The 15,063-nt window shown below is 44.9% G+C and overlaps 1 protein-coding gene across 8 annotated transcripts in view; it reads right to left on the bottom strand.

Moving 5' to 3' along the window:
• RANBP3 (RAN binding protein 3) overlaps positions 1–15,063 on the bottom strand; it is a 60,575-nt gene that overhangs the window by 34,727 nt on the left and 10,785 nt on the right. For all 8 annotated transcript variants that reach the window (XM_081092491.1, XM_081092490.1, XM_081092492.1 and 5 more), the window contains exon 2: positions 2,605–2,660. In XM_081092491.1, the coding sequence (XP_080948617.1) occupies positions 2,605–2,660 (56 nt within the window). The remainder of the gene's footprint in view (positions 1–2,604; positions 2,661–15,063) is intronic.

Raw genomic sequence — 15,063 nt, 5'->3', positions numbered from 1 at the left:
AAACAAAGCTACCTGATTACTGTTTACTTTCCACCTTACTCTTGTGCTGTCATAAACAATAGAGAAAGAAAAGATTCTGAGTCCATTTAGCCACTATCTATCTACCTGACAGCTCAGAAAGCACCCCTAAAGGACAGTCACAAAGGCTTTTCCAGCTTCTGCTGTTAAACAGAGGTTTCCCACACCCTTTCGATGATCTTGGGACAGAAATGGAGAGCTGAATTCTGAAAAGCTGCAGATCAGTTATTTTTAGAAGCCCATTAGTGTTGGCTCTGAGTCAGTATTGTGATAAGAACTACATTTGTATATTTTAAGTTGATGATGACCATCTTCCTAGCTACTCTTCTGGTTCAGTCATCCATTTACATAATTTACCTTAACTTTATGAAGGCAATACATGTAAGTTTATCCTTTGGATTACAAAGCAACAGAACCAGAAGGAAAGGGGAGTGGGAGGAGGTAGAAGAGGATAAATGGTGATAAAACGAGACTTGCCTTGGCGTGGTGAACATATACAATACAATATAATACAATATATAGATGACGTATTATAGAATTGTACAACTGAAACCTATATAATCTTATTAACCAATGTCACCCCAACAAATTCAATAAAAAAGTAAAAAAAACTAACTAAACCAAAAAACCAAAGCAGAAACCACCTCAACTGTGAAAACAGTAATAAAACAGGAATTAATTTTAAAAGCATTTTAAATTCAGCCAAACATTTATTGCATTTTAGTTTTTCATCCTGCCAGCTGTCCAAAAGTCCTCAGGTTTAAAGAACTATTAATTCCTAGTGCTCATTTTAAATTCAGGGTCGGCAAATTTTTCTGTAAAGGGCCAGAAACTAAATATTTTTGACTTTGCAGGCCATGGGTCTGGGTCCAAATTACTTCACTCTGTTGTTACAGTGTGAAATCTGCCTCAGTAACTATGAAGGGGATAGGCATGGCTGTGTACCAATAAAACTTTATTTACAAAAATAAGCAGCGGTGCCAGGCCTTAGTTTGCTGACCCCCATTTTAAGCTAAAATGATTCAAATGATGGTCGCAATAAAACTCAAAATGCTAGAAAACCCCGACTTAATGAAAAACCTCAGAAGCGACTACATCTAAAAGAGAAATCAAATACATCCATTTCTAAAAAGCTACAGGAAACACATCAGCCTTTCAGTGACTGACCCTTTTCCAAAGGAGGGATGATTAAAAACACAGGTAACTAAGCTGTATGTATGTGTCAGGGCCCAGGGGAGAGGAGACAGCAGAGGTTGATGTATCTTGAAAATACCACCTGGAAAGCCAAAACAAAATGGGAAGAACATTTCCTCAGGTTTGGCTATTCTTTCTTCAGCAAAGAATTAACAATGGGGATGTTTAATGTGAGAACAAGCCTAGAAGATAAAATCCTGCCAAAACAGAAGGCTCCAGTGCAAGAGGGTGTGTGGGTTTAGGGCCCCTCTCCCTCCTGTCCCCTCAGTACATAAGCTTTCTTCCTGGCATAGCACCTAAATGTTTTCCAGGAAACTGGGCTGCACAGAAAGAAAAGTCTGTCCTTCTCAGACCAAAGGACAAAGTCTACAAAGCAGTAGCTGGACTGCTGGGAGTGTCAAATCACCAGACTAGCTGTCCCAACCTCTGAGCCGGCCACCTTGCCGAGGAACTGGGGATCCGCCAGAGCACCCGGCCTGTGGATCCCCAGCCCTGAGCCAGTTCTCAAATTCTCTTCTTATCAACAAGATTACAAATGGATTTCAGGACACACTTGATCTCTGAAATCTTGCCATGGGCATTAAATTATCTGTTGTCCTGGGCCCTGGGTGGGGCGGGATCATCCACGTTTTTGACAACTAGAGGGAGTCCTCACATCAGCTTGGGAAGCATCGCCACAAAACATCAACTAACTTTGGACACAATCCCAACCTTCCATACTGATTTATCAGGTAAGGATATAAAACCTGTGACTTCAAGACAAACAACATGCAAAGGTAGATATGTAACTGATGTACCAATCAGGCCTTTGACAGGCTGCCAGCTCATCACTATGAATTAGACAAGATATTTCCAACAACAATGTGACCAAGACATTTAAAATCTAAGAAGAGGAAGCAACCCAAGAAAGATGGGTGGTAAATATACAATCCAAGCCAACTAATAATTATTCTAAATGCATTTATGCCTTGTTGGTTGGGGTCAAAATATGTCTCTAAAATCTTTAAAGGTCCTGTTTTCCTCTGTAACCACCATTGTTCTCCCTCCTTCTCGCTTCCCTTCCCCCCACTTTCTCTCCCACCTTGTCCCTCCTCCTCTCCGTCCTTCTACCTTTTTTCTCCTACTAATTTTCCTAATGTACAGTATTTCTAAATCAAATCATTAGGAATGAGGAGAAAGTTTTCTACCACCGTTTTTTAAAGCAGGGTCTCTGAACCCTTTCCACACACACCTATCTCAACCATTCGCCATGGTAACCTAAAGCCACTGGACGTTTTTCCTCCAAACTCAATGTGAAGGCTTAAAGGGCAGAAGTCCCCTTTGCTATGTGACCTGGGGAGAGAGAGCTCTAGGAGAAAACAAATGTGAAGAGAGAACATACCAGCCCCTTACCTTTTGTCCTTTATCCTTCTGAAACACAAAGACGGGCGGAGCAATGGCAGGTTTTTCTGCAAAAAGAAAAATTGGTGTTTTTCCCCCCAACACTATTTCATACAGTAAACAAAGCTATAAATTATAAGTTAAAAATAAAAAACAAACCCATATAAAACTAGTAACCCCAAAGGACATCAAATCACCTAGAAAATACTTTCATTACGAGGAGGTGTGGGGTTTCAGTTTGTGACAATTCAACACTTAATGGTAGGATACGTATGCATATTATACACCAATAAAAAGGCTTTAAGACTCACTTAGGCCTGATCGAGGGAGAGCGGTGGGGAGTGTGGGGAGTGTGATGAGCTGCAATACATTGGAGGTGGCAGCTATTCAATGCCACCAACTGTGGTTCTGAAGGAATTCAGCTCAGGTAAGTCAAATCTTTATATGGCATCTCCTGAATTTCAAATGCTGGAGACTAGTTTAGGGTTGGTTATTTTTTTTTAATCTGCAGGCCAGCTGAGGCCAGGGGGCAACCAGTTTGCAATCTCTGTCCACACCGGGGGCCCTCAAAACTTTTTAAACAGGGGGCCAGTTCACTGTCCCTCAGACTGTTGGAGGGCCAGACTATAATTTAAAAAAAAACTATGAACAAATTCCTATGCACACTGCACATATCTTATTTTGAAGTAAAAAAACAAAACAGGAACAAATACAATATTTGTATTTGCATGTGGCCCGCGGGCGGTAGTTTGAGGACCCCTGGTCCACACAGCTCATGCTTGTTGGAGAACCCCGGCCCACATTCCACCTGGTTCTCTAAGCGAGCAGCCATTAACAAAAAAAGAATTTATGGAGTTGCAAAAGTCTGAGAGTCCATCTTGCATGTCGCTGAAGGAAAAGACCCTTTGGGATGCCCTGTCAGGGCTATGCCGCCTATTTTCTCAGGCAATACCATGTATCTCCTATCCAGGGGCAGCCCAGGAAGCCTCTGCGGCCAGCTAGGGGATTGTAACCGAGGACCACCTTAACCCATGGGGGAGGCCCCTCATTGTTTTGGACCTGGGCATGTGGCTCTGGGTGTGCTCATGAACCCTGTGGAGTGTGTTTAGGGTCTCCTTCAGCATCCAAGGGCCGAGAGAGGAGGGAGGCCAGGGGAGTCATGAATTTGGGGAGCATCTGCACAGTCCTGCTGTCAGAGCCTCCAGTCATAGGAGACTTAGATTAACCAGGAACCTACATTCACACAGCTTTGCCCCAGCAGGACTGCTAGGTAGGAGGAGGACACGGTTCGCAGTTCATAAGAGTGCTCGTATAGGGAGCTGGTAGAGTGTCTGGTGTAGAGTGTTAGGGAAATATCCCTGAGATGAGGTTGCTGTGCTGAAGTCTCAAGGAGAAAAGCCTGGCAGGGAGAGTAGCAGGTGTGAAGGCACGGAGCCCAGGGGCAGATGGTGGCCATACCAAGGATTTGGGAAGTGGTGCAAAAGGAGTGGGGGAGGCATGGTGGTTGGTTTAGGTTTAAAATGAGAAGTGTGGGGAAGAGGCCATGTGAAGAGACCAGTTAGGAGGTGACAGCGATTACCCACAACAGAAACGAGGTGAAGAGGAAGTTTGAGGAGGAAAAAGGACAAGACCGAGACAAAAACCAAAAGGATCCTGTTCCACTCCCCATCTCTTCAAACTCCCCCTTCTTGGAGAAGCAGGACAGGCTCCAGTCTTCACTTTGAGGCAATGGCCCACTGATGGTGACCATTCCCACTGCCATGCTCATTGAAGCAGCACCATAACCGAGTTAGATTCACAACAGTCCTCACTGTGCACAGCCCACAGTGGACACGGGTGAATGACATGTATGAGACCAAAGTGCTAAAGGGAGGAGAGTAAGGGTCACCATCAAGGTTTCCATGCTACCCTAAGCAGTCATCTCCTGGCACAGTGCATAGTTGCTGTCTGACAAACCAGGATGGGCGGATGAATGAATGAATGGACAGGCCTATGCTAGACAATAAATGACAGCAAAGAAATGCTGGAGGGACTCTGGGGATGGCAGCAGCTTATTTACACTTGTCTACTACAGGAAATCCCAGAGACGTTCTGGTGCTGCCCTATAAACCACAAACCCAGCACGAAGGGCTGGAGGTCCAGGCTCCCACCTCGCTTCTGTCTTCAACTCCTGGCCAGCAACAAGGCACTGAGGTGCACAGGGAGAAGCCAGGGTTTTGGCCAGCCCAGCACCCCAACCCCTCATTTTCTTCAGGGAAGCACTCCTCCCCCACCTCTGTGTTTCAGATGGAGCCTCGTCCTAGCTCCAGGCCTAAGAAGTACTGCAGGCCCTTACCCCAGGGAACACTGTGACCCTTGAATAAGGCCAGGCTGCTGATGGTGAATGAGATTCAGGTCCAGGAATTTTGTTGGAGCTACTGGGGAAGGGAAGCTCTCTCTCTGCTGAGCTGGTGGGAGGTAACCCTGTCATCAAAAGAGACCTTAGACTAGAGCCAATCCAACAGGAAGCAGGGGAGGAAACTGAATCCCATCGCTGGAGGCCCAGGGTCCAGCCAGCCCACAGCTAACCCCCAAGACTTTTCAGCTAAGTCAACAGAAGCTGATTTTTGTGTAAGGCACTCTGAGCTTGATTTCTGCCCCTTGTCTCCAACAGCCTCCAGCCTGAGAGGTTGCAGACTTCACTAAACTCATGCTATACTTCCTAGGAGAAACCTTGGACTGGCCTCACAGCAGAAATCAACAGCTGATACACTATGTATTTATGGGTTTATGGTCTCTTTCCCCTACTAAGATGCCAACTCGAGGAGACTGGAGACTGCCGGTTCCCCCTCCCTGTCCTGTGGTGTGACAACATTACTTGGCAACCAGAAGGGATTCAACAAATATCTGATGAAGGGATGAGCAAGGGGAGAGGGCACTACAGAAAACGACTGCCAGGCTAGATGAAGAGAGACTAGATGAAGAGAGAACCATCTGGACAGCAGAGGAAGAACTTTCTGATCTGCAGGCACAAAGGAGGGTGACTGCGGGCAGCCTGGGACAGGACAGGACAGAACCATGTGGCAGGGTCCAGGCATTAGCTGGGAGAGGTCCCATCTGAAGAACAATTCTGTACCACAACTGGCATGTTGCTAAGCTGGGGCAGTGAGAGGTTATGGAGGGGACCATGGGGTCTGAGCTCTGAAATCAGCCACCCAAAGAACAGGATCACCAGCTGAGATTCAAACAGATCCACCCTTGCCACCACCATCTCAGTTCAGACCTTTGTTGTCTCTATTTTTACCTCCTTAAGTCCGGCTTTTGCAGAGCAGCCAGAACCATGGTGTGAAACACATGCTTAAAACTCTGCAGTGCCCTCCCAGACTAGGGTTGGAGCTCCTTCACACAGGCCATCCCCACCTGACATTACTGTGGCACTGTCCCTTGTACACCCCATGCTTCTGTCACACTTCTGGACTTCTGCCTGATTTAGTCCCTCCACCTAGAACACTATTCTCACTTTCTCTTCCCTTACTCAACACTCATTCATGTATAGATACCATCTCCTTCAGGAAGCCCCTAGTTTGAACTGTGCTCCCAAAGCATGCTCTGGTTTATATCCTGCATTGATCCTACCTAGGCTACTTGTCAAGGACACTGGGAGACTACTGACACAGCATCCAAAACAGCTCTGCATCCCCAGCCTGCCACCCAATGTACATCATATAAGATCATTCAATAAATGTTCGAACTAAACTCCCTCTGTACTTCTTCATGTGCATAACACTAGCTGCTATGTAATCACAAATATCTATTAAACCCTTATTCCATGCAAGGCATCACGGGAAAAATGGGAACAAGCTGGGGGCAGAAAACTTTAGGGTAAAACACCCAATTTAAAGGGAGGAGTGTGTTTGTATACAAGGCCCGGAGCTTGCAGTGGGTTATTTATCTGCTCACTGGCAGCATCTACCCCAGGAATATAAACTCCACATAAGTGAGGCCTTTGTTGTGTTCACATCAATATCTTTAGAGCCACACATGAAATATATGCTCACTAAGCAGTTAGAGAGTAAATGAAATGTCCTTCATTGTCCCCATGGCTACGACTGGGGAAGCGGCAAGTGCTTTGACAGCCCACCTGGGGTCCCACTGGGACCCCCCACTGAGGGTAGGTTTGGCAGTCATGACAAACACAACCACTGTACTAAAACGTAACAATGAACTTTAGCCAGTCAGCTCTCCACCAAACAAAGCATCAGAGTTACACATATTTCATTTCCACTCAGCTCCAATAAGACCGGAAGTCCATAAATTGCAAATTAGTACTGATAGTACAAAATAACGATATGCACCCCTTCCAAGTAGGATGGTTCTGCACTTATCAGAGTAGTCACAGATGGTTTTTAAAAACTGTCCCCCATCACCAAACAGTTTCTGGTTGTCAAGCAATGAGGCTTCTATGATCTGCTTGAACTCCTAGCCCCGACAGCAGAAATTTCTAGAGACCCAGGCCACCACAAAGACCTAAGATATTACAATGTTAATCACATGCAGATGATTCAATTCAGATTCTGCCAATCAGGTGTTTTTGTTCTGTGAGATGCTCCCTGAGGAAATTAGTTTGTAAAAAAGCAGCTCAGCCGGAGCATTAGCTTGACACATCAGCACAGGAAGGGTTAAGAAAATAAAGGGTGGCCCTAGCCCCGTGGTTGGCAAACTGCGGCTCGCGAGTCACATGCGGCTCTTTGGCCCCTTGAGTGTGGCTCTTCCACAAAATACCGACTTCTGAGCATGGGCCACGAAGTTTCAATCGCACTGTACATGCGTGGCCACATGTGGTATTTTGTGGAAGAGCCACACTCAAGGGGCCGAAGAGCCGCATGTGGCTCGTGAGCCGCAGTTTGCCGACCACTACCCTAGCCGGTTTGGCTCAGGGAATAGAGCATCAGCCTTCGGACTGAAGGGTCCAGGGCTCTATTCCAGTCAAGGGCATCTATCTTGTATCTTGGTTGTAGGGTCCTGCCAGGCCTGGGCCCTCATGCAGGAGGCAACCAATCGATGTGTTTCTCTCACATTGATATTTCTCTCTATCTTTCCTTCTCTTTTCCACTCTCACTAAAAATCAATGGAGAAATATCTTCGGGTGAGGAAAAAAAAAAAAATCCCTAGCTGGTTTGGCTCAGTGGCTAGAACATCGATCGGCCTGTGAACTGAAGGGTACCAGGTTAGATTCTGGTCAAGGGTACATGACTTGGTTGTAGGCTCAATCCTCTTGGAAATGAATAAAAATAAAAAATTAATAAAAAAAAGAAAACCAACAATGCCCTGGCTAGTGTGCACAATGGTTAGAGCTTTGGCCCGGGCACAGGTTCGATTCCTGGTCAAGGGCATGCATTTGGGTTGCAGGTTTGATCCCCAGCTAGGCGCCATGTAGGAGGCAACCAATCAATGTCTCTCTCACACTGATGTCTCTCTCCCTCCCTCTCTTCCTTCCACTTTCTTTAAAAAAGAAATCAATGGAAAAAATATCCTCGGGTGAGGAGTAACAAAAAAGAGAAAGAAAACAGTAAAGAAATCTGTTTAACCAAATATTGCCCAAAGTTGTTTGACCAGGGAAGCCTCCCTTCCTAGAACACCTTCAGACAAGGCTTGAGAACTGTGTTCCATGGGTGACTATGGCACATGCTAGTGTGTGCAGTGGGATGGGATTCAGAGCCCCCAAGTCACCTCAAACAATAGCCCCACCTCTGGGTGGCAAAGGCTCTACTGTCTGGGATGTGTCTGGTACTTCGGCCTCACAGCAGCTTTCTAAGTGCTACATGACAAGTCCAAGATAGCTACTGCTCAATTCAAATGCCTCCTGCATCCTTTTCCAAGTGACCTTCCTCAGCTATCCACCAGCTCAAGCCCAACTGTGATCCCAGATAACGATCACAACCCAGTGAAGCAAAGTTCAGGCCTAGGCAAACTGTGTGGAGAGAGCGGGTCTCATTGGCCAGAAGCTGTAAGGAGCGAGCCCCTGATGACATCCTGGCACACAGCACCAGCTTTCCCTCTGTCCTCTGTCATCCTCCATCTAACTGTGAAGTTCAGATGCAAAATGGTTCAGCCCAGTTCTGATCTCCAAGGGCAGGGTCTGTGTATTGAATCTAGTCTTTGCAGTCCCTGTGATGGGCACGGATAGTTTAAGTCCAGGCACAGAAAGATGCCAATTTCGGCTCTCAGGGCCCTGCTTCCAGAGGCATTGCTGACATGACTATGACTGTCAGGGTGCTTCGCCCAGTCATTCCAGCCTGGGACCCACTTCCCCAGCTACACCACTTGCTATGTTCACAGATTCAATCATAACATTCATTGGCAACTACAACCTTCAACAATTCCACACACCCAAGTACCCACTTGTGCGCCAGGCATCATATTGGCTTCCAAAGTGTGATGGTGACACAGAGACATGTCCCCTGCCTCCCAGAACATGATGTCAGACTTAGTTGAATGTTATGACACAGGATGCATAGAAGGGACTTACAGCACAGAGCTTGTGGTGAGCACTCAAGGTGGTGAGCCTGCAAAAAAGGGAGTGAATTGGGGAGAGCTTCTTGGAGAAAGTGCCATTTAAGTGGAAGGACGAACAGCATTTAACCAGGTAACCTGGAGCAGGGAGAAATGAGGCAGCAGAGAGCAAGGAGCACTGGATATACCTGAAGGTTAAGGTGGCACCAGTAGACAGACTTCAGACCCTTAAGGACAGTTGGGAAAACAGACCACTGAATCCCAGGGCGATAGAAGTAAAAGGCACACTCTTCCTTCGCTAGATCTGAGGTCTGCACATTCACATGACACGTTTGAGCATAGTTCCTGGAAGGTAAGCACCAATCACACTCAGGCAGTTCCTTTTTTTTTTTTAAAATACACCTTTATTGTTGAGAATATTACAGGTCTTGCCCTCCCTCCCCCGCCCCTTTCTACCCAGTTCTTGCCCACCCTAGGCCTTCACTACCCTATTGTCTGTGTCCATAACGTAATGCATATATAGGTTCTTTGGTTAATCTCTTCTGGTTCCCCATCCCTTCCCTCTGAGATTTTTCAGTCTGTTTTGTTCCACATTTCTATGACTCGGTTCTATTTTATTTATCAGTTTATTTTGTTCATTAGATTCCTTGCTCATTTAATTTTGATTTTTAGATTCAATTGTTGATAGATATGCGTATCTTTTATTTGTTCTTCTTCTTAAAGAAGACCCTTTGACATTTCATCTAATACTGGTTTGGTGGTGGTGAACTCCTTTAGCTTTTCCTTGTCTGGGAAACTCTTTATCTGACCTTTAATTCTAAATGATAGCTTTTCTGGGTAATTTTGGTTGTAGATCCTTGCATTTAATCACTTTGAATATTTCTTGTCACTGCCTTCTGGCCTGCTAAGTTTCTATTGAAAAATCAGCTGATAGTCTTATGGGAGCTCCCTTGTAACTAACTGCTTTTCTCTTGCTGCTTTTAAGAGTCTCTGCCTTTAACCTTTGGCATTTTTAAAATGATGTATCTTGGTGTGGGCCTCTTTGGGTTCATCTTGCTTGGAACTCTGTGCTTCCTGGACTTGTATGGCTATTTCTTTCACCAGGTAAGGGAAGTTTTTTTTGGTCACTTTTTTTCAAATAGGTTTTTGATTTCCTTCTCGAATGCCCATGATGCAAATGTTGGTTTGCTTAACGTTGTCCCAGAGGCTCCTTATACTATCTTCATATTTTTGTTTTCTTTTTCTGTTCTGATTGGGTGTTTTTTGCTTCCTTATATTCCAAATTCTTGATTTGATTCTTGGCATCCTCTACTGTTGATCCCTGTAAATTATTCTTTATTTCAGTCAGTGTATATTTCATTTCCGACTGACCCTTTTTTATGTTGATGTTCTCACAAAGTTCCTTAAATTCTCACTACGTTTCTTGAAGTTCTCATTAAGTTTCTTGAGTATCCTTATAACCATTGGTAGTTTCCTTGCTTCCATTTAATTTAGTTATTTTTCTAAACATTTCTCCTGTCCTTTCATTTGTGACATGTTTGTCTCTGCATTCTGGCTGCTTCCCTGTGTTTGTTTCTATGTATTAGGTAGATCTGCTATGACTCTGGGACTTGGTAGAGTCACCTTGTGTAAAGTAGGTGTCCTGTAGAGCCCAGTGGCTCAGCTAGATTTCAGGTGGTTCTGAATGATGGTTGTTCTGTATTTTAGTTGTAAATTTTGATGTGAGGCAGTTCCTTTCTTCAGGAAATGAGCCAAAGGTGGCTTGAATGATGGTGGGGATCCCTGAGATGCAGACTCCCTCCTCACTCAAGGAGCCTACAGGGAAGTAGGTTTCTGGGCGGGAAGGTTTCCAAGGACGTTGTCCTTCTCCTAAAGCAGAAACTACTGGGGCCCAGGAACCTAGAGAAAGTCCTCAGATGGCTTAGGTGCAAGAGTGGAAAGCACTAAAAGTCCCACCCCAAAAGTCAGGTCCATAATTTTAGTTTACAATGTCTTTGTCAGGGAGAGGGCTCATAAACTACCTCCTCTAATAGTGGGTAAGGAGGGTCAACAGGAGGAGAATGTTTTTTTTTTTATAAATATATTTTGCCCTAACCGGTTTGGCTCAGTGGATAGAGCGTCATCCTGTGGACTCAAGGGTCCCAGGTTCAATTCCAGTCAAGGGCATGTACCTTGGTTGCAGGCACATGTCCAGTAGGGAGTGTGCAGGAGGCAGCTGATTGATGTTTCTCTCTCATCGATGTTTCTAACTCTCTATCCCTCTCCCTTCCTCTCTGTAAAAAGATCAATAAAATACATTAAAAAAATAAAAAATATATATTTTTATTGATTTGAGAGAGGAAGGGAGAGGGAGAGAGAGATAGAAACATCAATGATGAGAATCACTGATTGGCTGCCTCCTGCACACCCCCTACTGGGGATTGAGCCCGCATCCCAGCCATGTGCCCTTGACTGGAACTGACCCTGGGACCTTTCAGTCCACAGGCTGACGCTCTATCCACTGAGCCAAACCAGCTAGGGAGGAGGAGAAAAGTTTTAAACAGCCCCACACTTGAGAGAATTAAAATAGTGGGCTTCCTAATATCACCCCTAATAGTAGGCCAGGGACTGGATTCAAGGGTTTTATCTGTGTCTTCATTGCTCAGAGATTGATCGCTGGAAAACCCTTAAGATTAAAGGAGTTATGTGTATATTTCAGAGGCAGCAAGGAAGGTGGATGAAGAGGGGCAATGCCCCAAAGCCAGTCTAAGAAGGAAGAACCCCAAAGGAAAGGGTGGCTGAGGAAAGGAGGCAGAGTCTTTGCTACAAGCAAGGAATGGAGAGCCAGGATTTCACTTGGACCCCAAAGGTGGCTCTGGGTAGAATAGTGTTTTCCAACCTCCAAGGTAACAGAGGTCTTGGGAATCCCATCTTTAGACTTTCCTCAGCCTTTGCCAAGTTATTCAGAGCAAGGACATTCCCAAATGGGGTTTCCTAAAACCCCAGGATGATTTCATACATGTCACAGTTATTTAGCTCCCAGTATTTATGGGCTAGGCAGGGTGCTTTATCTGAAGCATTATCCTGAATCTTCACAACCACCTTAGGAAGTAGGTCATTCCAATGTCCTTATTTTATAGAACAGGAAATGGAGACTCAGAGGGGCTCAGTGACTCCTTCAAGGTGGGAACGGGTCTCCAACCCAGGTGGACCTGACTCTGAAGCCCACACAGCTGAGCTATACTGCTACCTATGCACAAGTGCAAAAGGGAGAAGTCACGACCCCAGTTTGCTTTCTCCCATCTTTTCTGCTTAGGCGGGCCTTCAAGTGAAGAAATAGACACACTTTTCTTTTGGGAAATAACATTAGGAATAAAGCAGCTGTCAGTTAACATTCTGTATAAACATTTATAGAGGAGTACAAAAGAAACTAGAAGGAGCCTGGCTGGCATGGTTCGGTGGTTGAGTGTCAACCTATGAACCAGGAGGTCATGGTTCCATTCCCAGTCACGGTAAATGCCCGTGTTGTGGGCTCGATCCCCAGTGGGGGCTTGTAGGAGGCAGCTGATCAATGATTCTCTCTCATCACTGATGCTTCTATCTCTCTCTCCCTTTCCTTTCCTTTCCTTTCTGAAATCAAATAAAAGAAACTAGAGAGCAAGTGATGAGTTTTGGGGTGGGCCCAATGCTTTCAACAAATAATGTGACAAGTGTGCACTTAGACAACAGCTAATCCACTGAATCTTCAAGGAAAGAATGAATACACATCCCAAGATGCACACTTAGTGGTGAAACAAATTGCATGGTCTTCATTGGTCAAATGTTTAACTATGAAATGCTTTGCATAACACATTCAGATTCCAAGCTGAAAACACACATTCTCTTCACTCCTCCCTTCCACATAAATTTTCCTTCTTCACGCTGTGTTAGCATACACAAATTACCAAAGGCAGACTGTCCTGTGACAAGCTTTGGCACCCCCCAGTGGCTGCCTCCAACCTTTGTCTTTGAGGATCTCTGTTAAACTAAATAGAAGAAAATATGCAGATCTAGGAAAACACACAGAGAAGGGAATCTGGATTATCTTTCCTGTTCTGTTTATTCCCCTCCTAAATGATGACTTGAACACCTGCCAGGAAACAGCCCCCTTCTGGAAAGCCACTTGGAATTCCTGTCTAAAATGTCAGCAAGGTACTTGTTTAAAATGAGCTTTAATCCTGGGCTGATGTGTCTTAATCTTATCTGTGCAAAAAATATGGAAAGCATCTTGCCAACACAAATAATTATTAATACGTGGCAACTACTTTAATCCTGTGACACCATCATAGCCCTTCAAGTCATTTCTTTTCTCAGGAATTATTATAAACAGTTCTGTGCAGCAACATAAAGGAGAACTCGTCACTTGTGTCGGCTCTGTTCACAAACTAATTCTTTGGTGAAGAATGACACTGATCTGTCATGCTGTTGCTGGGTGATGCCTCTCTCTAGTGTGCCACACGCTCAGTGACCGCTCAGCCCTGCTACTGGATGGTAGTGGGCCCCTGAATTCTTTTTTGGGTACTCAAATATATTTCTCCTCAGGCCACTCTCAACTGATCTAATGGAGGTCATAGGGGGCACAGTTTTAGGGAGATAATGCTGGCTTTTATTTTATGCATCCCCCCTGCCACCCCAGAAATGTTCTTTGGAGCATTACCCTCAACTATTAAAATCAAGAACATTTTTTATTGCTCTCATCTTACTGCCAGACTCCTATATTTCTAACAGTGGTAAGGAGGAACAAGCAACTAATAATTGTTGAATGGCCTTTACTAGACCCAGTGGCAAGTACTTTATACACTCAGTTTCATTGAATGTCATCACAACCCCGTGGCGTATGTATTATCATCTCTGATTTTCAAATCATGAAACAAAAACCGAGAAGCCTTGGGCATACAAGTGCCTTGCCTGAAGTCTCAAAGCTGGTAAGTGGCAAAGGTGGGATCAGAACCCTAAGCCTGACTCTCCGAGGGAGCTAGATACCTCACATGTCCCGAACCACACCTTGGGCTAAGCAGCAGTCTGCCTTCTTCTACTTATCAGCGCTGTAGCCAAACCCTCTACTTCTGCCCCACCCACCCAGACTAAGATGCTGAGGGAAGACCTTGTTACTTTAGGCACCTCTGTGGCTTGACTTCAAGAAAAACCCCACAAACCTATTAAATAAGTCATACAAAGTCAGGAACTTCACCTAAAACTTCTGATAAATTCAGGGATCCAGCGTTGACAGCACCTCTCTGTTCTGTCACTAGATAGGGTGACATCCAGTGCAGCTGAGGTGAAGTAAAAGTGGCTGAAGACTGGAGAAAAGTTCCAGTAAAGACAACAGAAATCCCCTCACAGGAAGGAAATCTAAGGACTACAGAACTTCTGCTGAGGTTGCAGACCCAAACGGCTAACATTCGGGAATGAGGGCTCTGGTTTTTGTGTGCATTCCAACTGGCCTCAACCATTTGTGGCTGGGCAAGTTAACTCACTTTCTTTGTATACTGTCCTTTGTCCAACAGGGATGGTACCTACACCCCAGGCAGTTTTGGGAAAGATTAAATGAAATGCGTATAAAGTGACTGGAAAGTGGCTGGCACAGAATATGAATTCCACGTTGGCATTATTACCGCCATAATTATACATAGACGACTGCAAATACTTTGATGCCACCCTAAAGCATGGGCTCTCGGGCCCTCAACAATGATACACTCACGTTTGAAGGAGGGTTTAGTCCAGTGATGGCAAACCTATGACATGCGTGTCAGAAGTGACACGCGAACTCATTTTTTTGGTTGATTTTTCTTTGTTAAATGCATTTAAATATATAAAATAAGTATCAAAAATATAAGTCTTTGTTTTACTATGGTTGCAAACATCAAAAAATTTCTATATGTGACACGGCACCAGAGTTAAGTTAGGGTTTTTCAAAATGCTAACACGCCGAGCTCAAAAGGTTCGCCATCACTGGCTTAG

Source organism: Myotis nattereri, assembly GCF_964212035.1.
Source record: "Myotis nattereri genome assembly, chromosome: 5".
Lineage (NCBI taxonomy): Eukaryota > Metazoa > Chordata > Mammalia > Chiroptera > Vespertilionidae > Myotis > Myotis nattereri.
Note: the sequence above shows the minus strand (reverse complement) of the source record. Positions and strands in the feature narration are given on the sequence as shown.